The 25,299-nt window shown below is 42.5% G+C and overlaps 1 protein-coding gene and 1 long non-coding RNA gene across 2 annotated transcripts in view; both read right to left on the bottom strand.

Annotated features, from left to right (window-relative positions):
* The window catches only part of SLC7A8 (solute carrier family 7 member 8), a 57,544-nt gene that overhangs the window by 27,657 nt on the left and 4,588 nt on the right, over positions 1-25,299 (bottom strand). The window contains exons 3-4 of the mRNA XM_079126039.1: positions 12,804-13,008; positions 11,739-11,890 (exon numbers count right to left, since the gene is read on the bottom strand). Coding sequence (XP_078982165.1) covers positions 11,739-11,890; positions 12,804-13,008 — 357 coding nt within the window. The remainder of the gene's footprint in view (positions 1-11,738; positions 11,891-12,803; positions 13,009-25,299) is intronic.
* On the bottom strand, positions 17,514-23,555 carry LOC306653174. Its single transcript, XR_013761663.1, has 2 exons — positions 23,269-23,555; positions 17,514-23,234 (listed from the first exon to the last, which is right to left on the bottom strand). It is a non-coding gene; the product is annotated as an uncharacterized lncRNA (long non-coding RNA).

The raw sequence follows: 25,299 nt of genomic DNA, 5'->3' as shown, positions 1-25,299 counted from the left end.
ATTTGGGGAACCTCAATCCATTTTATTTTCCCCAAGAAGGGATACCCCCTCCCTCATTTCCCAGCTTCCAAGGCATGGGCTATGTAGGCATAGGCTTTGAATAGCAAAACTTCAGATCAAGGGTAAAGATACTACGGGAATTCAGGAAAGAGGAGGTGATGTGAATTAGGAATCGAAGCATGCTGAAACTGAAAAGATTGTGACTTCTCAGGCAGCCAGTGGTGGGCAAGGGCTTGGCCTGAGAACACACAGGACTTAAACCAGTGGACAGAAGTGTCCAACACTAATGGCTCTCTAGGGGAAAAGACCTCCATAAAACTCATGAATTGTTTGTGATATATGCAGCTGCTTACTATGATATATAAATTACAAAGCACTGTACAAGTTGATCTTTTCATTAGAACTTAAGACTGAGTCCCTATTACAGAAACGTAAGACGAGATTAACTGAGACACCTTCATTCCAAGGGCTATTAGAAAAAGGAATACCCTAGAGACCTGTGGGAGAGGGAGGTGGAAGGGAAGTGAAAAGGCACTAAAGAATGTGTACTTTACTTTGCCATTATAAACATGAAGTTCAAAGGCACAGGGATTGCCTTTCAGCAACAGATCTTGAGTGTTGAAGAGTGAATGAGAACAGTGGCAAAGACAGAGGGGCCAACTCAACCAGTCTAAACCGTACAAAATGAAAAGACATTAAAAAAAAAGAATAAATTTTAAAAAGGCATTAAAATATGATCCAGTATTGTCCTTGATTTATTTCACATGCATCCCCAACAAAATGTGCCATCCTTGACTCCTTCACCCTTAGTCACCAAGTCCTGCCAATTCTATTTCCTAAATATCAGGTATATCTATTTCTCTCAATTCCCATTGCCCCATCCCTGAGTCACATTGCATCTTTATCCTAGAGTCCTGTAACTGTACTGTAATGTTTTCTTGCTCTGACATTTCTCCCTGAACAATTCATCCTGTACCCTTGCAGCATGATTCTCCTAAAATACAAATCTGATAATGTCACTACTCTGGTTGAAAACCTTCAATGCAGCTGGGTGCTGTGGCACATGCCTGTAATCTCAGTGGCTCTGGTGGCTGAGGCGGGAGGATTGTGAGTTCAAAGCCAGCCTCAGCAACTTAGTGAGACACTGTCTCTAAATAAAAAATATTTTAAAAAGGGCTGGCCCCCGCCTTTACTCTTTGCCAACTGGACTTATGTCTTTATTAGTCATTCAAGTGGGGCAAAGGAAATATCCTTTTGTAACTCAGGCAAACTGTCATGTAACCTGTTGAGGAAACAAATTGAAAGAAAGAAAGAAAAAAAAAGGGTGGGGACATGGCTCAGTAGTTAAGTGCCGCTGGGTTCAATCCTCAGTAAAACCTTCAATGCCTTTCCTTTGCTCTTGGGGTAGAGCCCAACCTCTTCAGCATGACCCATGAGGCCCTTCGCAATGAGGTTCCCAGTCTGCTACATTTTCTACCTCCTAATTTATGCTGTGGTATATTGAACTACCTGTAGTTCTCCTAGAAGGGTTATGTCCTCAGACCTTGACATTTGTTAATCCCTCCTGAGACACTATTCTCTCTGCCCCACCTCACTCTCCCCTGTCCTCCATGCTGGACAGTTTGGCTATCTCTAAATGGTTTCGCAGCCTAAACTTAGGTGTTCCTTTCTCCAAGATTTGGTTCTACCCTGGTTCCTTGCTTCTATTTCTCTTACAGCTAACTTTAGATACTGTCTTCTTGGGGAACTTACCACTTTGAACTGAAATTCTCTATCTACTCGTTGGAATTATCCACTGGGCTGTGAGTTCCTAAGTATAAGAACTAAGTAGTCCCATGCCTTGCACAGTAGCTGGGTTACAACAGATACTCAGACATTTGAGAATGACTGAATGATTCTGTATCCCCTGGAGTACCTATAGAAGACACTCAAGTGGACTCAATGAAGATTTATTAAGTGTAGACTTCATTTTCTACTGTTGCTGCTTCAAATGAGGGCTTTTGCTTGCTGCTGTATCCCCTATGCCAAGGACAGTATCTAGTATGTCATGGGCACTTGATAAACATGCCCAGGAGTTCCAATCCCTTTATAAGTTACACTGCTTAAGAGCAGCCTTTTGAATAGGACCTGGGGTAATGCCCTGAGCAAGATTTCTAACCCAGGACCTGTATAGCTTCTTCCCTCAGGGCTGTGGGAGGACCTGGAAGGCAGAGGTAGAGTACATTCAACTGTTCATCATGAGCACCGGATACAGTTAAGTTGAACCATATTCTAGGCAAACTAGATTCCCCCTCCTTGGTGGTCAAACAATTCAACATGCCCAGCTGATCCTACTCCTAAATCTTTTGTTGTACATGCCAGCTACTTGGGAGGTAGAGGCAGGGGAATCAAAAGTTCTAGACTAGTCTCAGCAATTCAGTGAGACCCTATCTCAAAATAAAAAAGAATAGGAGGTTGAGAAATTTAGTGAGGCCCTGGGCATTGAGATCCTGTCTCGAAAAATTAAAAAAAAAAAAAAGGGACTAGGGATGTAGCTCAGTGGTAGAGTGACATCAATTCCCAGTATCCCTCCCCCGCAAAAAAATTTTGTAACCTCTTCATACTTGTTTCTGCATTTTTTGTTCAGCTCTACACAAATACTTAGCCTTGGCTTCAGTTTTCACCCAAATCTGAGCCTAATCATGTATTATTCCACTGCTCAAATTTCTTGTGATTCATTGGATAAAATCTGCTTTCTCTTGATTTTTTGTTTTTCATGTTTTTTTTTCCCCCCAGCGCTGGGGATTGAACCCCCAGAGGCATTTTACCATTGAGTCACATCTCCAGCCCTTTTTATTGATTTGAGACAGGGTCTCTCTAAATTCCTGAAGCCAGCCTTGAACTTGCGCTCTTCCCTCCTTAGCTTCCTGAGTACATTTGTATGCCAGCTTATCTGGCAAAATCTGCTCTTGTTTTGCATGGTATACAGAATCCTTCAAGATCTGGCTTCTTCCTACCTGTTCACTCTCATTTCATATCACTCTCTTAGGCTCCACCCACATAAAGCTACTTGTTTTTCTCCAATAGACTGTTTCTCTTTTGATCTCTTCCTCTTCCTGGCTGTCCCCTACTTTATGCTCATCCGAAGCATTCCTACTCACCTGTCAAGATTTAGTTCAATCTGGAAGCCTTCCCTAGTACTCCCCTCCCAACGTCGAAGCTCTCTCTGTGTTGTACATTTTTAAAGTCACATTTTATTGTTATTATTGTTTCTTTGATTTTTTTTTTTTTGTATTGTCACTAATTTGTTGGTATACAAGTCTTCACTAGACTTTAATCTTTTCTAAGACTGTATCAAGTCATGCCTTATCTCCATTATGTGTTCTTTATGATGAATAACTGATGAACTTCCTGGTTTGTTTTTTCCATGGAAATCCACTTCCAGAATAATTTCAGTTTTAATATATCATAAAACTGAAAAATGAGATGTTAGTCAAGTTAACCCTTGAGTAAAACTCAAGAAATTTTCAATATATTTAGATTTTTAAATGCTGGTTAGTGAGACGATATTTAGAGAAAGAAGGGGTCTTAAATAAATGGGAATCAAATCTAGACCAGTCTGTATTAGTTGGAATTCCTATATATAAGACTGATCAGAAACACCTAGAGAACTCTGGAGACTAGAGAAGGACAAGAAGGCAGTGGCACCCAGGTATCTGAGGCAACATGTTTAATGTTTGGGGATGAGAAGTCTGAGGCTAGAGAATATGAAGGCTCAAGGGATGATGAACCGAGGTTAAGAGATTAGATAAGAGATTAGAAACTAGGAAAGACCGTTGAACCCTCTCATGTCAAGGGATTAATTTACAGGAGACTTACAAAACAACTGACAACATCCTGCTCCAGGCAGCTTGAGTCTTCTGTAGAGGAATTGCAGAGCAACTCAGGGTTAGAAGAAATAAAGGAAGTTCTTTCCTTTCCAAATAGCTCAAGGAAGAAGTAGAAATCTGAAGCCCTAGAAAAGTAGCCTCTTAGGAATCTCAGCAGAAAGATAGAAAACATGATAAGCATTTTTTCCTTGTGAAATGCATGCAGGTTATTCTTTTCTGGAAGGAGAAGGAATTTCTTTAGGGCAAGACTTGCAAGGAGAAAAAGGGGGTGTGAATGAAAGAGAGAGAGGGGACCAGGAAGTCCCAAGGGGGAAAGACAGATCCCAAAGGAAAACCTGTGATTAGGAAGTAAGATGCACAGATCAGGACTGGGGCGGGGGAAGAGCTCAGTGGTAAAGCATGCTTGCCTAGCATGTGCAAGGCCTGAGTTCCATCCCCAGTACTGGGGGGGGGGGGGGGAGAAAGGGAGGGAGGGGAGAAAGGAAGGAAGGAAAAGAAAAATTACAAGTCACTGTTTCAGACTCAGCTTCTACACTGAGCTCCAACAGACCAGGGTAAAAGTCAAAATAAAGTCACTTATGCTAAAGTTCCATGCCACCAAACTGAAATTAGACTGTTTATTTGACCTGCTGAGAATCAGAATTAGAGAGATAACAGTAAAATTTTCCAAATTGTCAGATTCAATCGATATGATAATGAAGTTCTCTTTGCTTTAATCCTTACACAAACTTGAAATAAGCTGATGCTAATTAGGTGGTTATTTTCCTGTTATTCTGTCTCCCTGTCCCCACCTTATAAGAGAGTAACTTTGAAATGACTGATTGGTTTTTGGATTTTGTTTCTGCTTTCTTCAAGCCCTTCTCTGTCTATAAAATCAATTTCCTTAGCTTGGACCATTGAAATACTTATTCTCTTTTATGGAATGAAGGGTTGCCCAATTATACAATGAAAAATAGTTAAGGGGTAGGGGTTCGGTGGTAGATCACTTGCCTGCATGCACAAGGTCATGGGGTTGGGGGAAGATGAGAAAACCCAATTAAGAATTTTGTCTATTGCCAGCACTTTGGTCTACACCTGTAATCTCAGCAACTTGGGAGGTTGAGGCAGGAGGATTGCAAGTTCAAGGCCAGCCTCAGCTACTTAATGAGGCCCTAAACAACTTAGCAAGGCCCTGCCTCAAAATTCGAAAAGGACTGGGGGTGCAGGGGTTGTAGCTTAGTTGGTAGAGTGCTTGCAAGCACAAGGCCCTGGGTTCAATCCCCAGGACCACCCCCCCACACACACACAGGAAAAAAAAAAAAAAAAAAAAAGGCTGGGGATGAGGCTTAGTAGTAAAGTACCCCTGAGTTCAAACCCCAGTACCAAAAAGAAAGAAAGAATTTTGTCCTTTGACACTAGAAACCCAGTAATAGACAAATGATGTGGCTACATGATAAAAGGGCATGCTGGAGAAATAACCTGTCAATATGTATATCTACATACCCAGACACATACCTCAATAGATGCATTTTATTTAGAACTGTAAAGATACCTATTCACTATTACTGCCAGGTAGGAGTTCAGGGACTGCAAGATGGCGGAAACAGGGTATAAGAAAAATGCCACTGGGGGCTGGGGTTGTGGCCCAGTGGTAGAGTGCTTGCCTAGCATGTGCGAGGCACTGGGTTTGATCCTCAGCACCACATAAAAATAAATAAATAAACAAAAGTATTGTGTCCTTTTGCAACTAAACAATAAAATATAAAAATGCCACTGGTGGACAAGACAGGGAGATGAATCATCATGTCCCTGTTTATGATTCCTAAGTTCTATTACCACCTATTACCCATGATAACTCCAGCCAAAGTTTCAGTTTTGGGGGAGTTTTAACCCAGGGGTGCTTAAGCACTGAGCCATATCCCCAGTCCTTCTTATATTTTAGAAATAGGGTCTCACTAAGTTGCTTAGAGACTTGCCAAGTCGCTGAGGTTGACTTTGAACTTTTTTTTTTTGCGGTACTGGGGATCGAACTCAGGGCCTTGTGCTTGCAAGGCAAGCACTCTACCAGCTGAACTATCTCCCAGCCCAGCTTTGAATTTCGATCTTCCTGCCTCAGCCTCTAGAGTCACTGGGATTACGATTGCGTGTGCCATCTATCTGGCCTACAGGTTTGGTATTCCAAAATAACCAAGGAGGGTAAAGTGGACAGCATTTTAATTAGGTTTTCTAAAATAACCAATAGGGGAAAATTGGACACTGTTCTAATCAGGTAATATAAGGTAGCCAATGGGAACAAATGGTAAGGTCTTCAATTTGGTCCAGTCTATATAGGGAAGAGAATGCCTCAAAATTCAGCACATAAGACACTAAATTCCCGATACCAGGGCCTTGAACCTCTCTCTCTTGCTCAACCCACCTTATTGTAGCAGGGGTTCATTTGATGCTTTCACTATATCCCTTGTGGTTTTGAAACTTACATGTTTTTTTTTCTCAGCTTTCTCCTCCCTGACCTTCTTCCTGATCTCTCCTCCCTAATTTCTCTCTGATTCATCTCTTTAAAAAAAACCCTGTTCCTGCTGATGGGCAGAAGCATAGGCTCTGGGACAGGAGTCCCCTGTGTTTCTCCTTTGCTAGCAAAGCAATAAAACATTTTCTTTTTCTCAAGACCTTGTCTTCATTATTGGATTGGTGTCGAGGACAAGGACAGAGCTTTCGGTTACATTTTGGTTTACTTCCATCTTCTCCTTCAATAAATCTGTACTTTGCTTGTTATTTCTGTGTGTCTTGCTCGAGTCTTTCTTTGGGACACCAGGGACCTGGACCCCAACTGGATGTCCCCATGATAACATTGCTAAGGCCACTAGACAGGGGAGAGATCCAGGTGAAGATAAGGGTATCTTTCACTGATGACTCTTTTATGTCTGACTTGAATCTTTTACATAGAGAATATAATCATTTACTTATGAGATAATTTTTAAAAAGAAGAAAGAAAAGAGAAACATCAAGGAAATCACAAAATGCACTGGAAATCAAGTCCTACTATCTCCTAGTCCCATTTCCTAACTCCCTTCTTCTGCTATAATATGCTTGCCCTAGAGAAGGGAGAAAGGCTTTTCATTTAATTAAAATGTAAAAATACTTTCCTTTTTTGCTGCCTGGTGGTCAGGGATATTATGATGACTCAGCAGTGAATAATCAGCTTTGACCTAAATAATAGAATAACTCAAAGTGGCGCTGCAGTTGCATAAGCGAGATCCAGATCTGCAGCTCCTTCTCTGTCTTCCTCCCCAACAATCCCCCACTCTCCCTACCAGACTCCAGGCAGGCAAGCCAGTTACAGCAGATTCTTTCCGCCTCTCCACCCCCACCATCTGCCTCATCACAACTTCATTTCTCATCCAATCACTTCCAAAAACGGCCCCAACACAGAACTATTCTTGACTTCATCTCCTGCCTCCCACAGCAAAGCCCAATCCTGGGGCTTTGCCACACCCGCTTTCCCTGCTGGGCTGTTCCCTGTCCTCTAAGACCCTGCAATACACCAGTGACCTCTCCACACAGGGTGGCCCAAATCTCTCATTGCTCAGTGGATGAAGCCCATCATCAGCAATGCCAAAATGAAACAGCAGAAAGCAGAATTTTCTTTGTAAACATGTTCTCATCATACCCAAGCTCTTTATAGCTTCTGCCAAGAGTATAGCTAGGTTGAGCTTCTCCAGACTTGATTTCCAAAGAAGGCTATACCTAGGCCAGAGACGTAACTTAGTGGTACAGCACTTGCCTAGCAAGTGCAAAGCCCTGGGTTCAATACCTAGCACTGCAAAAAAGGGGGGAAAAAAAAAAAAAAAATATATATATATATACACTGTACCTATTTTATTCAGTTAGCTTACCTGGTACCACTAAGAAGACAGGGTGGGCTGGAAGATGGTGGGAGTGGGTAAGTCGAAGGGGTGCTAGAATAAAAGATGTTAGTGAAAGATAGCATCCACCAAGCCTTTCTGACAGCCTGGTTTCTTTTTCACTGGATAGTTTAAGAGATAGAGAAGTAGGTTTAAAAATACAAACATTCAGGGACTGGAGTTGTGACTCAGTGGTAGAGTGCTTGCCTAGTACATGTGAGGCACTGGGTTCGATTCTCAGCACAACATAAAAGTAAATAAATAAAATAAAGTTATTGTGTCCATCTACAACTAAAAATATTTAAAAAAAACAGCATTCAACAAACCAGAAAACAGAATCTCTGTGCATGCACTCAAAACAGCTGGGACTGTCTGGCCTAAAAAAGAGAAGGAAAAATTGTGTGTGTTTGTGTGTATGTGTATGTGTGTGTGTCCACATATGTGGACATGTATGACCCCCAATGGCCTTCATAGCCACAGAAAAGGGACACCGCAGAGTATGAGAAACAGAACTGTTCTCCATTTCCCCTAAAGGAAATATGAGGAACAGGCTTGAGTTTAAGATTTTCTTGGGACTGGCAAGGTAACTCAGAGGTAGAGCACTTGGCATAGCATACATTAGGTCCTGGGATGATCAATTCTCAGTACAGAAAAAAAAAAAATCTGCTTACAAAGGTAGAAAAATACTTGAACACCTGTATCTCAAGGACACTGAAAAAATCCCCTCTGGAGGACAAGATTAACCACTCTTAAGTTGGAGGTGATTTCCTTGCAGTTCTACTTAGGAGGTAGAGGACAGGCCAGATGGGTTTTATTGAATTATTAACGGTGGTGAAGAGAAAGGGAAGGATTTCCTCATTTTTGTTTTGAGCCAGTTTGTAAGCTTCTTCCTGGCTTGGTGCTAGCGGTGTCTAGATGAGGGGTGGGCTGCAGAAGGAACTATGTGCCATGTCTTTCTGGAGTTGGATACAAGCAGGAACACTCTTTTTTCTTTTCAGTACTGGGATTTTTTTTTTTTTTTTTTTCAATTATACCTTTTTTTAGAACTTTACTTTTTTTTTATTTATATTTTTTATGTAGTGCTGAGGATCAAACCCAGTGCCTCACACCTGCTTGGCAAGAGCTCTACCACTGAGCCACAAACCCAGCCCTCAGTACTGGCATTTTAACCCAGGGTTGCTATCACTAAGCCACACACTCAGCCTTATTTATTTATTTAGTTTTCAAATTGGGTCTTGCTAAATTGTCCAGGCTGCCCTGAAACTTGTGATCCTCCTGCCTCAGGCTCCAGAGGTGCTGGGATAACAGGTGTGTACCACTACACCCAACTTAGGATAATTGGGCCCAGCCTGAGGGGAAGCCCAAGGCTACACTATTCCAGGTAATCTTTGTGCAAGTAGTCAAATCCTTGGCCAACTTCCTGGAGGGTTCATTTTTTTTTTTTTTTTTTTTTTTTTTGGTACTGGGGATTGAACCCAGGCAAGCTTTACCACTGACCTATATGTCCAGACCTTTTTATTTAAAAAAAAATTTTGACAGAGTCTTGCTAAGTCGTTTAGGGTTTTGCTAAATTGCTGAGGCTGGCCTCTAACTTGAGATCCTCCTATCTCAGCATCCCCACTGGCTCGCATTACTAGCGTGTAACACCACGCCAGGTCTCAAGGATCTTTCCTTTGGTGTTGGGAATTGAATCCAGAACCTGTGTGTGCTAGGGAAGCTCTCTGCCACTAAGCTACATCTGCAACCTCACGGGTTCTTGATTTCTAGTAAGAGGGCAAGGGTAGCCTCTTGTCTGAGGCACTTCAGCAGCATCAGCAGGAAAAAGGAAGCTGTCTGTGTGCATAAGACACTGAAACAGCAGTGACCAGCACTCATGTGCTTCCCCTTCCTCCCTGTTAGCTTGTCTGATGGCAGAAACAGCAACTTTTCCTGCATTCCCACGCCCTCCATCCTCCCCTTCCCCCAGCTCTGGATCCAGCTAGGAACCAAGGATGTAGTGGCCTTGTCACCTGACACCCAGCCCACCCTCAGTGATTGACATGACTGGGGCACTAAGTGCCCACTGCTGTGCTGAGGGCATCCCATTTATTCTCTCACACAGTCCACACCCTCCTGAGATATAGGGTTACAATTTACAATCCACATCTGACAGTGGGGATGGGTTGAGTAACTATACCAAACAGTTAAGTCACCCAGTTAGATTGTGTGGAGTGGAGACGCAGGCTCAGGGGCTCAACCTGATTCTGGGGCATGCAACCCTCTGCCTCCAGGTCTGCAAGCAGGACTGACCAAGCACAAGGATTAAAGTTCTAAACAAGGGTCTCAACTCCACATTAGAACTTTGTGTGTGTTTGTGTTTATAGCTAGGAATTGATTCCAGGGCCTTGTGCATGCTAGGCAAGCTCTCTACCACTTAGCTACATCACCAGCCCCTCATTAGAACTTTCTTAGGTGTTGGGGTCTATCCCAGGGTTGACCTCTACTGACAAAGAAGGCAAACTTGCCAAGGTCCCAGATGCTTGCCTGTAAGAAGTATTGGGGTGAATTAATGGTCTTCCCTCCCCCATCCTGCCAGCATGATGGAAAGAAAGTGCTTGACCTGGGAAAGGTATGGCCAGGATCATCCCTACCCTCAGCTAAGTATGTGAGTGTTGGAAGGTATGGGAAGGCAGGGACCAAGCCAACTACAGAAGTGTGACCTCTGAAATATGTCCAAGTCGTTGCTTGAGAAGTTAGTGTTTGATTAAGGATGTAGAATACTCCAGGCCAAGGTAATCACAGAGATCAGCATTGAGACTTCCTAGAAATATGGCTCTGTAGAACTTCTCTGTTAAGTTTTTCTACCTATTCCAGCTCCCAGGGATCTTTCCCCTTCCTTAAATTTTTACTGAAACTGACTAAATCATCTACTAGTGCTGTCTATATGATTTCCCCCCATTTATAAAGTTCATCCAAGTGAGGCTCAGTGGTACATATCCTGAAACCTTAACAACTGGGGAGGCTGGGGCAGGAGGATCACAAGTTCAAGGTCAACCTCAGCAACTTACTAAGGCCCTGTCTCAAAAAATAAAAAGGGCCTGGGATATAACTCAGTGATAAAGCACCCCTGGGTTTAATCCCCAGTACCTAAATAAATAAACGAATAAAAATTAGCCAGATATGGTGCCACATGCCTGTAATCCCAGCAATTTGGGAGGCTGACGCAGGACGACAAGTTTGAGGAGAACCTGGTCAACTTAACAAGACCTTGTCTCAAAATAAAAATAAAAAAGGGCTAGGGATGTGGCTTAGTGGTTGAGCACTCCTGGGTTCAATCCTTGGTATCAAAAAATCTTAAAAACTCATCCAAGGCAGAGACCAGGGACAAAGTCTCCTCCAAGCGAGTTTACAAAGTATGAGTTGGCCAGTTGAGGTAGAAGTGAACTGGACCTATTGCTATGAGGCCAAAACAGTCTTCATATCGGTAGCTGGGAGAAACTGGCATGGTGTGCTGTGCTGGAGAGGGAATCAGAAGAGCTGAACTCCAGGGCTGGGGAGATAGCTCAGTTGGTAGAGTGCCTGCCTTGCAAGCACAAGGCCCTGGGTTCAATCCCCAGTACCACAAAAAAAAAAAAGACCTGAACTCCACTCAGGGGCCCCTTCTGGAGTAAGCTACTTGCTTGGCTCTGTTTCCTTATCTGTCCTAGGAAAACTCTAATATTGGCCCAGCTTACCTCATGGTTTCGTTATGAGGCTCAAATCAGATAATATGAGTGAAAGTGCTTCACGTTAAGAACCCTGTCAGTAAAAATGATTGTGACTCCAATAAGTTTCTTCTTATTTTTAAAACATCAGATAATTATATGTAGAATCCATAGTTCCAAAGTATACTTGCAAAAAATGGAGAGAAAATTACAAAAACAAAAAACCCAGGAGGTCAGGAAGGAGAATCAGAGACATGCAGGCCGTGGGGGAGACTGAAAGAGGCTGCCCCCAAAGCAATACTTACATAAGCAGATGGCGGCCAGGAGACGAAGGCCAGACTCTGGGGGTAAGCAGGTGGGGAAGAGTGGCTGTAACACGTAGTTGGAGAAGGTGAGGGCGATGACAGCCTGGTTGGTGGGGTAGATCACCAGCACAGCAATCCACAGTCTCAGGAACCTGAAGGAGGAAGGGGACAGCCCGCCAACGGGCATGGCAGGAATTCAGTCATCAGAAGAGAACCTGGGCAAGTTGGTGGGCAGCTGTGAGCAGAGACAGGTAGATTAAAGGGATGTGTTTCCTTTTGTTATTTTCAGGGATGCTAAAGAGCTCAGCTTCCAACCCAACTCCAAATGAGACACCCAGCTCTCTGTAACGGCAGTAAAATTGTTTAACGATGAAGAGCTAAGTTTCAACTAGCACCAACACTGGTCTTGGCATCTTTCTCTCTCCCTTCTCCTTTCATCATCTCTTCTTTGCTACTCTGGCCCCCAGCATCCAGTGGTGGAAAAATTAAATTTGCAAACCCAGGATTCTGACAGCCAGGACATGCTAAGGGTGTGGCTATGTTGGCAACTGCTGGGGAAGGTATCTAGTGGGGGATGCCAGGAAGTGGCTTTCATACCCATTGACCCATTGGTGAGGGCTGAGCTCCTTGGCAGGCGTGAAGAACCTGAGGATATTCTAGATCAGGGCTTGACTCTAGAGGGAGGGCATCATCCTCAGTAATGTGAAAAGAGGGCATACTTGCTGGATCTTAGGCGGTCACTCTCATTTGTTAAAAGGCCTATGTTTTTGTGACTGCTTTCCCTGGCAGTCTATGGTCAGTGTTATCACATAGCTCTATTTGCTTTGGCTCATAGAGTCTTGCCCACCAAGATCAATGAAGAGATTAAAATTACAACCTGGTTCCTCCGTGGCTCTTAGGAGTGTTAAAGGGACACAAGGCTACACTAACGACTGTGATATGGAAGCAAAACGGCAGCCCCACACTGAGGCTGCACACTGAGACTAGAAAACCCAATCTGACCTCTTTAGGAACCATCTTTCTCCTTTTCTTCTAGACCACTTAGGCATTCACAGATGTGCTTACCCTGCCAGTCCTCCAAAGATGTCCTTGACATAGGAGTAGTCACCTCCAGATTTGGGGATGGTGACCCCCAGCTCAGCATAGCAGAGAGCTCCCACCGCTGTGATGATGCCTGTCACAATCCAGACAATGAGTGCAAAGCCCACAGAGCCTGCATTCTCCAGCACACCCTTTGGTGAGACAAAGATTCCGGAGCCAATGATGTTCCCTATAGAAGGCACCAAGGATAAGGAAGTGAGACAGTGAGGTCAGGACATGGCAGGATTGGCATTTGCATGGTGGTCACATTTCTGATCTGACTCTAAAATGCCTCTGAGATGTGTAAATGATCTTCAGGAAGTGTGTCTAGCAATAATTCTCCCTAAAGTAGGGATACCTCTGAGCAGAGAACTAACACATATTGGTTAGGAACTTGGTTAAGTACTTTATATGCTTCATTTAATCCTCTGAACAACACTATGGAGTCAAGATAACATTTCTTACATTTTACAGAGAAGGAAACTGAGTCTTAGAGAAACCAAAAGAGTTGGCTAAATCCACATAGTAGTAAATGATTGAGCAAATACTGAATCTCTGGATACTGTAACTGGACTATACCTGGTCCACCCAAGACAAGGGTCTCAGATTGGCAGATAATGTCAGGACTGGAAAAGTGGGCTGCTCTCAGAAACCGTCTGCCAGTTGGTCAGGACATGGCAGGATTGGCATTTGCATGGTGGTCACATTTCTGATAGTTATAAAGGTTAAAAAATGAGCCAAAGGGCAAAATCTTTTGGACACCCCATGACTGGAGGTTTTCCAAACCTATAAGTATGGACAGCACTCCTGGAAGTTTGGCTTCTACCCCAGACACAACAGCCCCACCCTTAGTGAAGAACATGAAATAACCCTATAAAAACATTCCCAGTAGTCTGGAAGTGGTTTGTAGGAGTACAGTATGCAAAGCCTCAGCACTACATTCTTCCAAAGGTCGTTCCTCTCCATTGTTTTATGTATTCCTCACGACAACCTTTCAGAATCTGGAAAAAGGAGGAAAGGTAGATTTTTTTTTTTTTTTTTCTATTTTACAAACCAAGAGAATAAGACACAGAGGGGTTAAGTGGCTTCCTCCAAATTCCATAGTTACTGATGGGTAAAATTGGATCTTGAAGTCAGTCTCCTAATGCCTAATCCAGTGCTCTTTCCACTAATCCACTTCTTCTATATGCACTGGGCTGGTTTTCTCTGAGAGATGAAGCCAGCAGCAAGTACAGAATGGGGACTCCTGGGCTATGTTGAGCAGGGGAGGAGGAGGAGTGTGGGGCAGTGCCTGACATGCTTCTTCCTAAGTTTCCCTTTGTCCAATCTTATGATTAAAATGATTAAAAGTGCTAATGTGCTAATCAGGGTCCATTGGACAGTGCTTTGAAAACTCCATGACCTGTCCAGCTGCACCACTAAATGCCTAAGAGGAGAAGCAAGACTAAATGGATTCAGGTGGAAAAGCAGCAGAGCTGAAGTATCATGAGGCAGGTGGACTTAACAGTGTTTTGAAGATATCTTAAATTCTCAACATCTCTCTTTTGTAGTTTGGAACCAGAGAGCTGGAGAGTATAAAAAGTCCTATGTTTAGCCAGGTGCTGTGGTGCACACCTCTAATTTAAGGGGTTCAGGAAGCTGAGGCAGGAGGATCACAAGTTCAAAGCCAGCCTCAAAAAGGTAGCAGGACCCTAAACAACTTAGTGAGACCCTATCTCAAAATAAAAAATAAAAAGGGCTGGGAACATGGCTCCTTGGCTAAAGGATCCTGAGTTCAATCCCTGGTACCAAAAACAAAACCAAAAAAAAAAAAAGTCCTGTGCTTGACTTTCAAAATCTGACTTTCTGATCTTAACCATAACTCAATCTCAATTCAATCCTAAAACTTTCACTTGTAAACCAAAATTCAATTTCTTTCTTTATTTACTTACTGACTTGTTGCAGTGGGGGGATTAAACCCAGGGTCTCATGCATGCTAGGCAAGTGCTCTACCACATAATTACCTTCCCATCCCCCAAACACAATTTTAATCCAGTTCAGGCATCCAGTCATCGCGCTTAAAGGGGAAGAGAATATTCACATTCTAAAAACAAAAATGTTTTATTCCTCTGAGATGCAGAATATGCTGTCCATTTAAAAACTAAAAAAAATTATCATAAGAGATGAATAATAAGAACAGGGAACAGGTCCAGAGGGCTTAAAAACAGTGACAACCAGAGAGACCGAGATATACAATCAGAGAGCCCAAGATATACAGAGAGCATGGGGCCGCAGCTGGGAAAAGATGAAAAGGAAGCACATTTCTTGTCTCAAACACGTGTACCTTCTTTTGGTGCTAAATCTATCCCAAGAGAACAGAGCTACTTGTAGAAGGAACTAAAAGAAGAAACAATCCCTCATCATCAAATTTGTGATACGAGTATCAGGCAGAGCAAATAGAGAGAGGAGTGACACAAGCTGTTTTTTTCTTTTGTTTGTTTTTGTTTTGTTTTGTTTTTTGGTACTGGGAATTAAACTCAGGGGCATTTTACCACAGCTATATCCCCAGCCCCTTTCATGTTTTATTTTGAAACAGGGTCTTGTTAAGTTGCTTAGGGCTGCGCCAAGTTGCTGAGGCTGGCCTCAAAAGTGCGATCTTCCTGCCTAAGCTTCCCAAGTTACTAGAATTACAGGTGTGTACCCATGGTGCCCAGCCCACAAGTTCTTTTTTTCTCTCACATATTTTTTTATTGGTGCATTAAAGTTATACCTAATGGTGGGATTCATTGTTACATATTCATATGTGCACATGTGGCACAATTCTTAAAAGATTTTTTTCTTGTATGTTTATGTAAAATCCAGTGATAGGAATGAGAGGACATCTTTCCATCCTCTTCTCTCCTCAACCAGTCCCCATATGTGCTCTGCATGATGTGTTGACTTAGTGTCCCAGAACTCAGGACGTGTTCATCCCATTCAGTGACTCCTCACCTGCCAAAACTAAATGTGCAGCTGTTCTCTGGAAGACACCCGGTGTTGGGAAATGAGAGAACTAGAGACAGAGTTCCTAAAAGAATAGTAAATTCCTTGCCTACCAGGAAGTTATCAAAAGAGTAATCTATAGAGCATTTCAAAGTCAGCCAACAAGCAAGCAATAGACCTAGGGTTATAAAACCAGTTCAAGGGGTTAGAAAAACAATCAATATCAGGAGAAAAACAAGGCTTGACTTTGGTCTTTAAGATACTGAAAAAGGAGGAGTGAATAGCTAAGCTGTTTCTTAGAGCCCAGAATGGCTGTCCTGAGGGGGAACATGAGGGCGGGTGTTATTTGAAAGATCTGACCTTCTTAGGAATGAAGAGTCAATGTTCCACTAAGGGTTCTTGGTAAACAAACATGGCAATAGGGATCAGTTAATCAGATTCAGTGAGTACTTCTCTGTTGTTGCTGTGAGATTTCCAGAGTGTGTGTGCTCTCTCCCTCTTTCTAGGTCACAGGAACCACTGGAAGATAGGATATGCAAGGCTAGAAGCCACTGGAGAGGTCTGGCCCACTTCCTACTTCCTCTTGTTCTTGGAGGCTCCATGACACTTTCTAAGGAGCTGCCGTGATTGGGGAGGTCTTAGTAGATTGGCATTGGGACCAAAGTAATTTTATAAAAAGAGCCCCCCCATCTTAATTTTGGCAAAGTAAAATTACAAAGAAGAGCTCTGCTAGCCTAAACTGAGTGCTCAGGAGCAGGAAGGAATGTTTCTCTGATTCTAGGAAGACGTTACCTAAAAAAACATAATCTGAGAACATTTCCTCCACCTTAGCTGCTTCTGGAACTTGTGCAGGGGAAGATTGTTGCTCACAGCAGAGCAATGCTCTGGAGCTGGCAGATTTTACATTATATACTCAAAAGTGATATCTATGAGATACAATCTTTTTTTTTTTTTTTTTTTCCGCAGTGCTGAGGATTAGAACCCAGAGCCTCTGGCTTAAAAGGCACACACTTTACCAACTGAGCTATATTCCCAGCCCTGCAATTTTTGCTGTAATTATTTGATTAATATTTACCTCTCCCACTGAACTGTAAGATCCATTAGCAGGAACTATATTGCTTTCCCTCATCTGTGAAGTGTCCCCTAGTAGACAGACACTCCATAAATGTTTACTGAATAAATAATATCTGACATCGTTTACTACATTTGTCTTTGGAACTTCCAAATCCTGTAACAATGTTGAGTATTGAGTATAGGCACACAAGTAAATCAACCCACTTATTTCACTGCTGAGTAAAGTAGACAGGCTGTTACTATTAACTCCAATTCATAGGGAAGAAAGCAGGGAAACTATAATATTACCATTTTCCAAATACAGAAAATGAAGGAGAGGTATTATTATTCACATTTTGTGGATGAAGTAACTAAGATTCAGAGAGGTAGTTACCTAAATTACAGAGTAAGGTAGTAGTAGATATACTGGAACCTAAATCTTCTGCTACAGTCTGAAGCATTTCACTGAAAATACAAGACCTTTCCACATACACTGGGGTAGCTTGACGGCCCATTCCACACAGGCAATGGGAATGGTTCATACACAGCACTTATTAAAGAATAAGAACATAGAACTGGGCACAGTGGTGCACACCTGTAATCCCAGGTAGTCAGAAGGATAAGGAAGGAGGATCACAAGTTTGAGGCCAGCCTCAGCAGCTTAGCAAGATCTTATCTCAAAAAAAAAAAAAAAAAAAAAAGAGAGACTGGGAATGTAGCTCCATGGTAGAACACCCCTGGGTTCAATCCCCAGTATCCTCCTCCTCCCCCAAAAAGAACTGGAACAGATATCCAATTCCTTCCATTTCAGTACTTTCTATTTCAGTGGATTTACAAAACATTCATATCCACTACCTTACTTGAGTCTGATAACTACTTTCTTAGTTGGGCAGTTACCTTTGTGGAAACTGAGGCTCAGGAGGAGACTTGATCAGTCACACACTGCTTAAGTAGCAAGGCCTGGATGAGAGACCAAGTCCTTGGACTCCTGCCAGGGTTCTTCCAGACTTCATGCTGCCTCTCCTCTAGAAATGCATGACAGGCACTTCTACTGGAGGGCTTCCAAACTTGGACACTGTCCAAATGAGACTTTCCTGGAGTGGCTTTGATAAAGGAGAACAGAGAGCCTTTCTTTTTGGTACCGGGTATTAAACCCAGGGGCACTTAACTACTGTGCTACATCCCCAGCCCTTTTTATTTTTCATTTTGAGACAGGGTCAAGTTTTTTAGAGCCTTGCTAAATTGCTAAGACTGGCTTTGAACTTGCGATTTCCTGCCTCAGCCTCCCAAGTCACTAGGATTACAGGCGTGCACCACTGTGCCCGGTGGGAACCTTTTTTTTGATGAGATTTAGGAGGAAAATCGACTGCTGTGGGGATTTTTTTCTCTGTTGTTTTACTCTAGACACATTGTCTATAAGGCCATTTAAGTATATAACAAACACCTGTCTGGTAATGCCTAGGTAATCGAGGTCAGGGTTTTACTCCTGCTTCCATCCACCCCAATTAACAAAGTAATCATCTTATCACACAGATCTTCTTTAGTGAAAAATGGATTCTGGGATGCCTGGACAATGAGGCCCAGCTTGGCTTGTTCTGTCAAAGGAAAGTTAAGCAAACCATTGTATTAAAAAGGGCCAAAAGGGCAAGTTGTATCTGCGGGCAAGTCTTCACTAGAAAAATTGCCGGAATTGAGAAAATCCACATTTACCATGAATAATCACTAACTTCCCCACCTGTATGCCAATACCCATGTGATTCCCATTAAGGCATTACTCATATCCAAGCCTGTCCACACTAGAATCTGTAACCATCAAAGTATTTCCTAGGGCATGGAATTATAGACTTCTAATGCCCAACAGACCCTCAGATCCAAAAGACTTTGGCTTTCCTTACTTATTCATGTTAGTCTTAAAGACTAACCACAGCTTCCTGGTGGGGCTTGGAAATTCTGGTCATTTTCATGATGTCCAGAGAAAGCTGAAGTGAATCTGCTTTGTGCTTTTTCCATAAATGGCTGGGAGACTCTCAGAGCCTTTCAGGACTGAGGGAACAGTGTGGAAGCAGGGTTTGGCACGCTGGAGAGGCTTTGACCCTCACCCCAGGCCTGCAGCCTCATGTGCCTCTTTCCCTGCACACACTTTCCCATCAGGATCGTACAAACAGCTACCACAGGGGTAGGGACAGGTCACGACTCCAACACATTCCCTTCAGAACTGAATGTCCTACAGATTGGAGATGTGGACAGCATGCAGGACTCTGCTATTCTGGATTCCTTACTGGAAACGGTAATAAACTCAGATTTGGAGAAGCTACTGAGATCTCACTTTGCCACTCAAAAGCCCTGTGACCTGAACTACTTCCTTCATGTACAGAAGGGGAGTAATTGCTCCTGTTCTTCCTAGCCTCACAGGGTTGTTGTGGGGTTCAAGGGGGATCACATCTATGTGAGGCACTTTATAATCTATGAAATGCTAACAATGATAAGGACATACTAGGATCTGTAGCAGTAGGGACGGAGACCAACCCTAGAAGAATCCAACGGGCTTGCTTAGGAGGTTTGGCTATGAAACAGCACTGTACAGCCAGGACCATGAAGCACTTTCTGAGTCATTTGTCTACTTGTCTAGGTATAATTTTTAGATGCCACAGGTGGGCGGGCCGCAGGTAATTGCATTTCAAAAAGTATTTATTGAGCGCCCACTCAGTACATGCTTGCTTTGGAAGGTAATTGGGAAGCACTTGTTCACACACGGTCTTTTAATGAAATAGATGGAGCTAACTACCACCCACCAGCCAATGAAACACAGGCATTGTGGCCTGAGGGGCAAAAAGTACTCAGTTTCAAATATGCCCTGCAAGGACTTAAATTTTGCCTCCAGCATTTCTCTGCCTGATTGGAGAATCAGGCTACTTTGCCTTCCTAAGTGGCTTTTCAACCAGGGACAATTTGCTTACCTTCAGCTGACAGACTGGAAATTCTTTTAGTTTTCACACTGGAGTGAGGATGCTACTGGTACCTAGTGTATCAAGGCCAGGGGTGCTACTAAAACATCCTACAACAAACAGATCAGCCTCACACAACAACCCATCTGGTCCAAATGTACTAATGCCGAGGCAGAGAAAGACTGCTGTACCTTTAAGCTTCAGTGTCATCATCTGGATAATCTCACAAGGCCCTTTCAGCTTTGGGTGTGGATAATTTTTTTTTTAAAACTAAGCACAAAATGTATTGTTCATGGGAATAACTCATTTTTAATTAGCACTGGGGATTGGACCCAGGGGACTTTTACCACTGAGCCACATCTCCGGCCTTTTCTTTGTTTGTTTGCAACAGGGCCTTGCTAAATTGCTGAGGCTGCCTTTGAACTTGTGATCCCCCTATTTCAGCTTCCAGAGCCACTGGGATTACAGGCAGTTGATTCATTTTTAACTGATTTCTATTATTCAATAAATATTTTCAAATGGTGGAATGAGACAGAGATCATTACCCGATGTACATGTATGATTACATGAATGGTATGAATCTACATCATGTACAACCATAGAAATGAAATGATGCACCCCATTTGTGTATAATGAATCAAAATGCAGTCTGTAAAAAATTGAAAGATAAAAATATATATATATATATTTTCTAAGCACTTACATGTGCTACACTCACTAAGTTTGTGGAAATGTGAAATTGAGTAAGACTCAGTTCCTGCTTTCAAGGAATTGTGTGAAGACGTGTATGCACACATACAGCTGACAACACCAGGTAAAATAGAAGTTACCCAAGTGCTATGCCACGTTTGACAAGGTATTAGGGATGAAAAAGCCCACTGGTTGCAGGGGAAAGCTGCTAATGAGTGCATAGACTCAAATCAACAGAGAAAATGGAAAGGCAATTGGCTGGTTGCTAAGTAGATCAGACTTGGGCTGAAATGGTCAGTTCTTCCCATGATCCAATTGGTGCAACCAAAATTTCTGAACCAGAATTAGTGAGTGTATGAGTTGGGAGTAGGAAGGAAAGTGGAGGTGGTGGAGGATGAGCTCAAGGAAAGAAACTAATACTTACTAAACATATACCACAGAGTGGGGTTTTGTTTTAATACTCCATGAGAAACTTAACAGCTAAGTAAATTGATAATTAACTTGTTCAAGGTTAGGAAGCGTGTACATGGGGAAGCAGTTCGTAAACCCAAGATTATCTGCAAAGCTGGTCTTCCTCTGATGTATCACTGACCGGTCCTCCCTCTCTATAAGACACTGTTACAAATCATGGAAAAATTCATCTTAAGCTTTCTGCCTCCAGCACCAGGTCCCAAATGCCTCCTTAAGGCAGCCTGACCTGCCTATTTCAGCTGCTTGCTAACCAGCTTGCACAGAATTATACTCTATAAGAAGCCACTAAAGTATGCATTCCACAGATGTGCACGTAGACACCTTTAAGATATAGGTGAGGAAAGTACACTGATAATTCTGCAGCAATGATATTCCATGCAATCTGCCTTCACAATGTGCAGCTCAGTGTGAGATTGCCCAGGACATCTTCAGGCATACTGTGAAACTCTCTCCCCAGGAGTGATGTCACCGCTGACGCTGAGGATATTTAAAGCAGGGAGCAAACCAATGGGAAAACTTGTGACTGTGACAAAGGATGAGGGATGAGATGTGATCAATAAAACTCTTGGGCCCAAACTTCAATCATTCTATAAATAAAACAGCTTAAAATAGACTAGAGGGATTATTCTGCTTCTTAGAAATAAAATTCACCACTGCTCAGCACAAAGCCTGGGGTATAATGTGCTCTATGAGTGTTTGCTAAAATACGGAATAATCGCCAATCCTATGACCAGCAGCCCCCACCTTTGTCTTAAGTGGCAGCCTGCAGTTTGCCATTTCCAGAACTCCTCAGAAAAGGAACTGAGGTGGGATGGTTCTCTCTAGGCAAGTTCTGGGATGGGAACAAGGAATGGTACTTCTTGCTCTGTATGCGCAATGGGGAGTTATAAATCAGAAGAGAGAGCTGGGGATATAGCTTAGTGGTAGAGTGCCTGTCAGCATGTCCAGGCCCTGAGTTTGACCCCCAAAACCAAAAACAAAACACACACACACACACACACACACACACACACACACACACACACACACACACAGAACAGTTTCTAGCCCCCTGAGTTCCTGAATGGTTCTTGTTTTCTTCCTTCCTTCTTTTCTTCCTTACTTCCTTTCCTTTTGCAATGTACCAGGGATTAAATTCAGGGCATTTATGTATGCTAGACAAGAGATCACTAAATTGCTCAGGCTGGTTTCAAACTTGTGATCCTCTTGCCTCAGTTTCCCAAGCAGCTGGAATTACAGGTAGGCATCCCCATAGTAGGCATGGTTCCTGCATTCTGTAGATGGGAATCTACTCCTGAAATAACTTGCTCCTGGCTGCTTTTCTAGATCCTCCCCTTGCCCCACAATAACAACAAGAAAATAATGAGAACAACAACAGAGATTCCTGAGATACTTAAGATTGTAGGCAGCTGGATTAGCCCTCAGACGAAGGCAGAAAACCTTGGCAGCCTGGCAACTTTGAGAAGTTCCAAACCTCTACCCCATTTCAATAAGCTGATTTAATTCAGAAAAGTTGTATATTTGATGCTAGCCTCTTTGAAAAGGTCATTGGATTTGTGAATAGCATGTTTTTATTGTTATTTTTCCAAATAAAATGGGCTACTTGGTTCTTTCTTTTGAACACAACTTTTTACCTGCTGGCTTCCTCTTTTCTTTCTGGAACTCTTAAGTGTCTCCTGTTGGTCATTCATTCTGTCTAACTCTGCCCTTTGAGGGAACATAACATAGCCCTGAAAGTAGCAGTTTCAACAAAATTGGTCTTGAGCTCTCTGGTACCCAGAGGTGGGAAGTGTATGCAACAGGATCCCTGGTCTCAACCACCTTGTGCTCCATATTGTAGAACATTCCAGTTAAGTCCAGTGGCTTCAGAGTTCAATGTCTTAGGTGAGAATTCAGCTCTGCCCATTACCCAGTCCCTTATCTATTTGAACCTTGTATTTTTCTCTTTTAAAAAAATTTCTTTTAAAAAAAATTCTTTTTATGGTAGTTGGGGTTGAACCCACAGGTCACAGGTGCTTTAACACTGAGCTACATCCCAGTCCTTTTTTTTTGTACTGGGAATTGAACTCAGGAGCACTCAACCACTGAGTCACATCCCCCTCTCACTGAGTTGCTTAGTGCCTCACTTTTGCTGAGGCTGGCTTTGAATTCTCAATCCTCCTCAGCCTCCGGAGCCGCTGGGATTATAGGCGTGTGCCACCACTCCCCAGCCTCTCCAGCCCTTTTTGTTTTTTTGAGACAGGGTCTCACTAAATTGCCTAGGCTGGCCTCGAATTTATGGTCCTCCTGCCTCGGCCTCAGGGGTAGCTGCCACTACAAGCTTGTGCCACTGCACTGACATGAACCTTGCATTTCTATAATACTACTCAACTGCCTGAAACTATTTCTAAAGTACTCATCAGGTACCATGTACCTGGTTACAGTAAGTGCTCAGTAAGTGAGAGCTACTTCTTATTACACTGCTAGATAGACTCCCTACTCACTAAGACATGTTTGTTTTGAACCATCTCTGAGCTGGCTTCTTTCCCAGAGTTTTCTTTGAGAATGATGAGAGTTTTAATCATATTTTCATCATGAATGGAACAAATCCTAATACACCTATATCTATCTATCTTTCTTTCTTCCTTCCTTTTTTTTTTTTTTTTTTTTTTTTTTGCAGTGCTGGGGATTGAACCCAGGGCCTTGTGCTTGCGAGACAAGAACTCTACCAAGTGAGCTATCTCCCCAGCCCCTCTTTCATTCTTTCTAATGGAAGTACAAACTTAAGAACTAATTTTCCTATTCTCTCTGGTTGACATCTAACAAATATTTTGGGTACTAGAAGCTAATACATTATTTTAGAGGTTAAAATGTAAAATATTCTAAAGTGGTATAGACCACATGGATCTGAAATCTTTTGGACCTATAATTTTTCTATCAGCTCAACACCATTTGAGTACATTTATGCCTATAGCCACACTTCTCTGTTGAAAGATAATTCTTTTTCAAAAACATTTTTTCCAAGTTTTTCAGTATTAGACATTTATGGTCCTTCCAGATTCCAATCTTGAACCGTCTTCCCCCATGACCCATTCCACCACCATGATATATGCCAGCCTTTCTCCTGTGGTTACAAAATAGTAATGGGGGATGGGGAAGTATTTTGGCTCTGGAGTCAGACCATTCAGTTATCAACTATGTGAACCTCAGCAAATTACCTATCAGCTCTGTGACCCAACTGTCCCCTATTTACGATAACAATAAGCTAACAATAACATCAATTTCCATAGGATTGTTGTCAGTATTAAATAAGATAAGATATGTAAAGAGCTTATAGCACAGGAACTGGCATTTAGTAAAAGCTGGATAAATACTATTTTTTTAAAAAATAATTGTGTTAGTTGGAAGACCACAGTCTAGTACCTAGACCTGCATCCATTATAACCCTGCAGCAAATGTACCAAGTTCCCTCATGAGCATACAGTATACTAAAAACAAAAAGGTCTCACAAATTATGAACATTTTCCTTTAGACTCTACAGATTGCTTGTTTGTCTTCAGATCTAATTTCAGTGTATGTATCTAAATACATGACTAATATACAACTATCCAGACAGTCAGGAACTCTGTAGGCATGTCTAATGTGACTAGAAGGTGTGCAGTGGAGGAGTTAATGGGGACACAGCACAGGTTTCCCCCAAGTCTTCCTGTGACACTGCCTTCCTTCACCCAGACTGCCTAGCTCCCTACAATGGGAACACATTAATTGCTTCATCTACAAAAATGAATAAGGACCCCTGCCTAGTTTCTACAGGAAAACATCCCTTTAGGACATAAAAATAGAAATAATGGAAAATAATAGAAATAATAGAGAATAATAAAAGATCTTGGTTCAAGATTCAGATAAGCTCTGGGTTTGAATTCTAGCTCCAAGACGTTTTAGTTGTTTGACCTTCCACAAGTTGCTTATTCCTCTGAGCCTCTATTTCCTTACCTGTAGGAAGAGATAAGATACCACATAGGGTTTATTGTGAAGGACAGATTGTGTACCTTAAATAATTGGATGAGTGCCTGCCATGTAATATGTATTAATAGCTGTCGTTAACATATTATCAATAAGTGAATTTTGCTGTTCTTCACAATCTCTTTAGATTTTGGGGGGACTTGATATGGTGGCACATGCCTGCAAGTTTGAGGCCAGCCTGGGCTATTTAGTGACACCCTGTTTCAAAATAAAATAAAAAAGGGCTAGGGGGTGTAGCCCAGTGGTAGAGCCCTTGCCTACTATGTGCTAAGGCCCTGGGTTCAATTCCCAGTACCACAAAAACAAAGATGTTGAGGGGACTCTGCTTTCATGATGAAATCTAAGGTCATCTGCCACCA

This window comes from Sciurus vulgaris, assembly GCF_902686455.1.
Source record: "Sciurus vulgaris genome assembly, chromosome: 2".
In the NCBI taxonomy this organism is placed as follows: Eukaryota; Metazoa; Chordata; class Mammalia; order Rodentia; family Sciuridae; genus Sciurus; species Sciurus vulgaris.
This window is presented reverse-complemented; position numbering and strand designations above follow the sequence as displayed.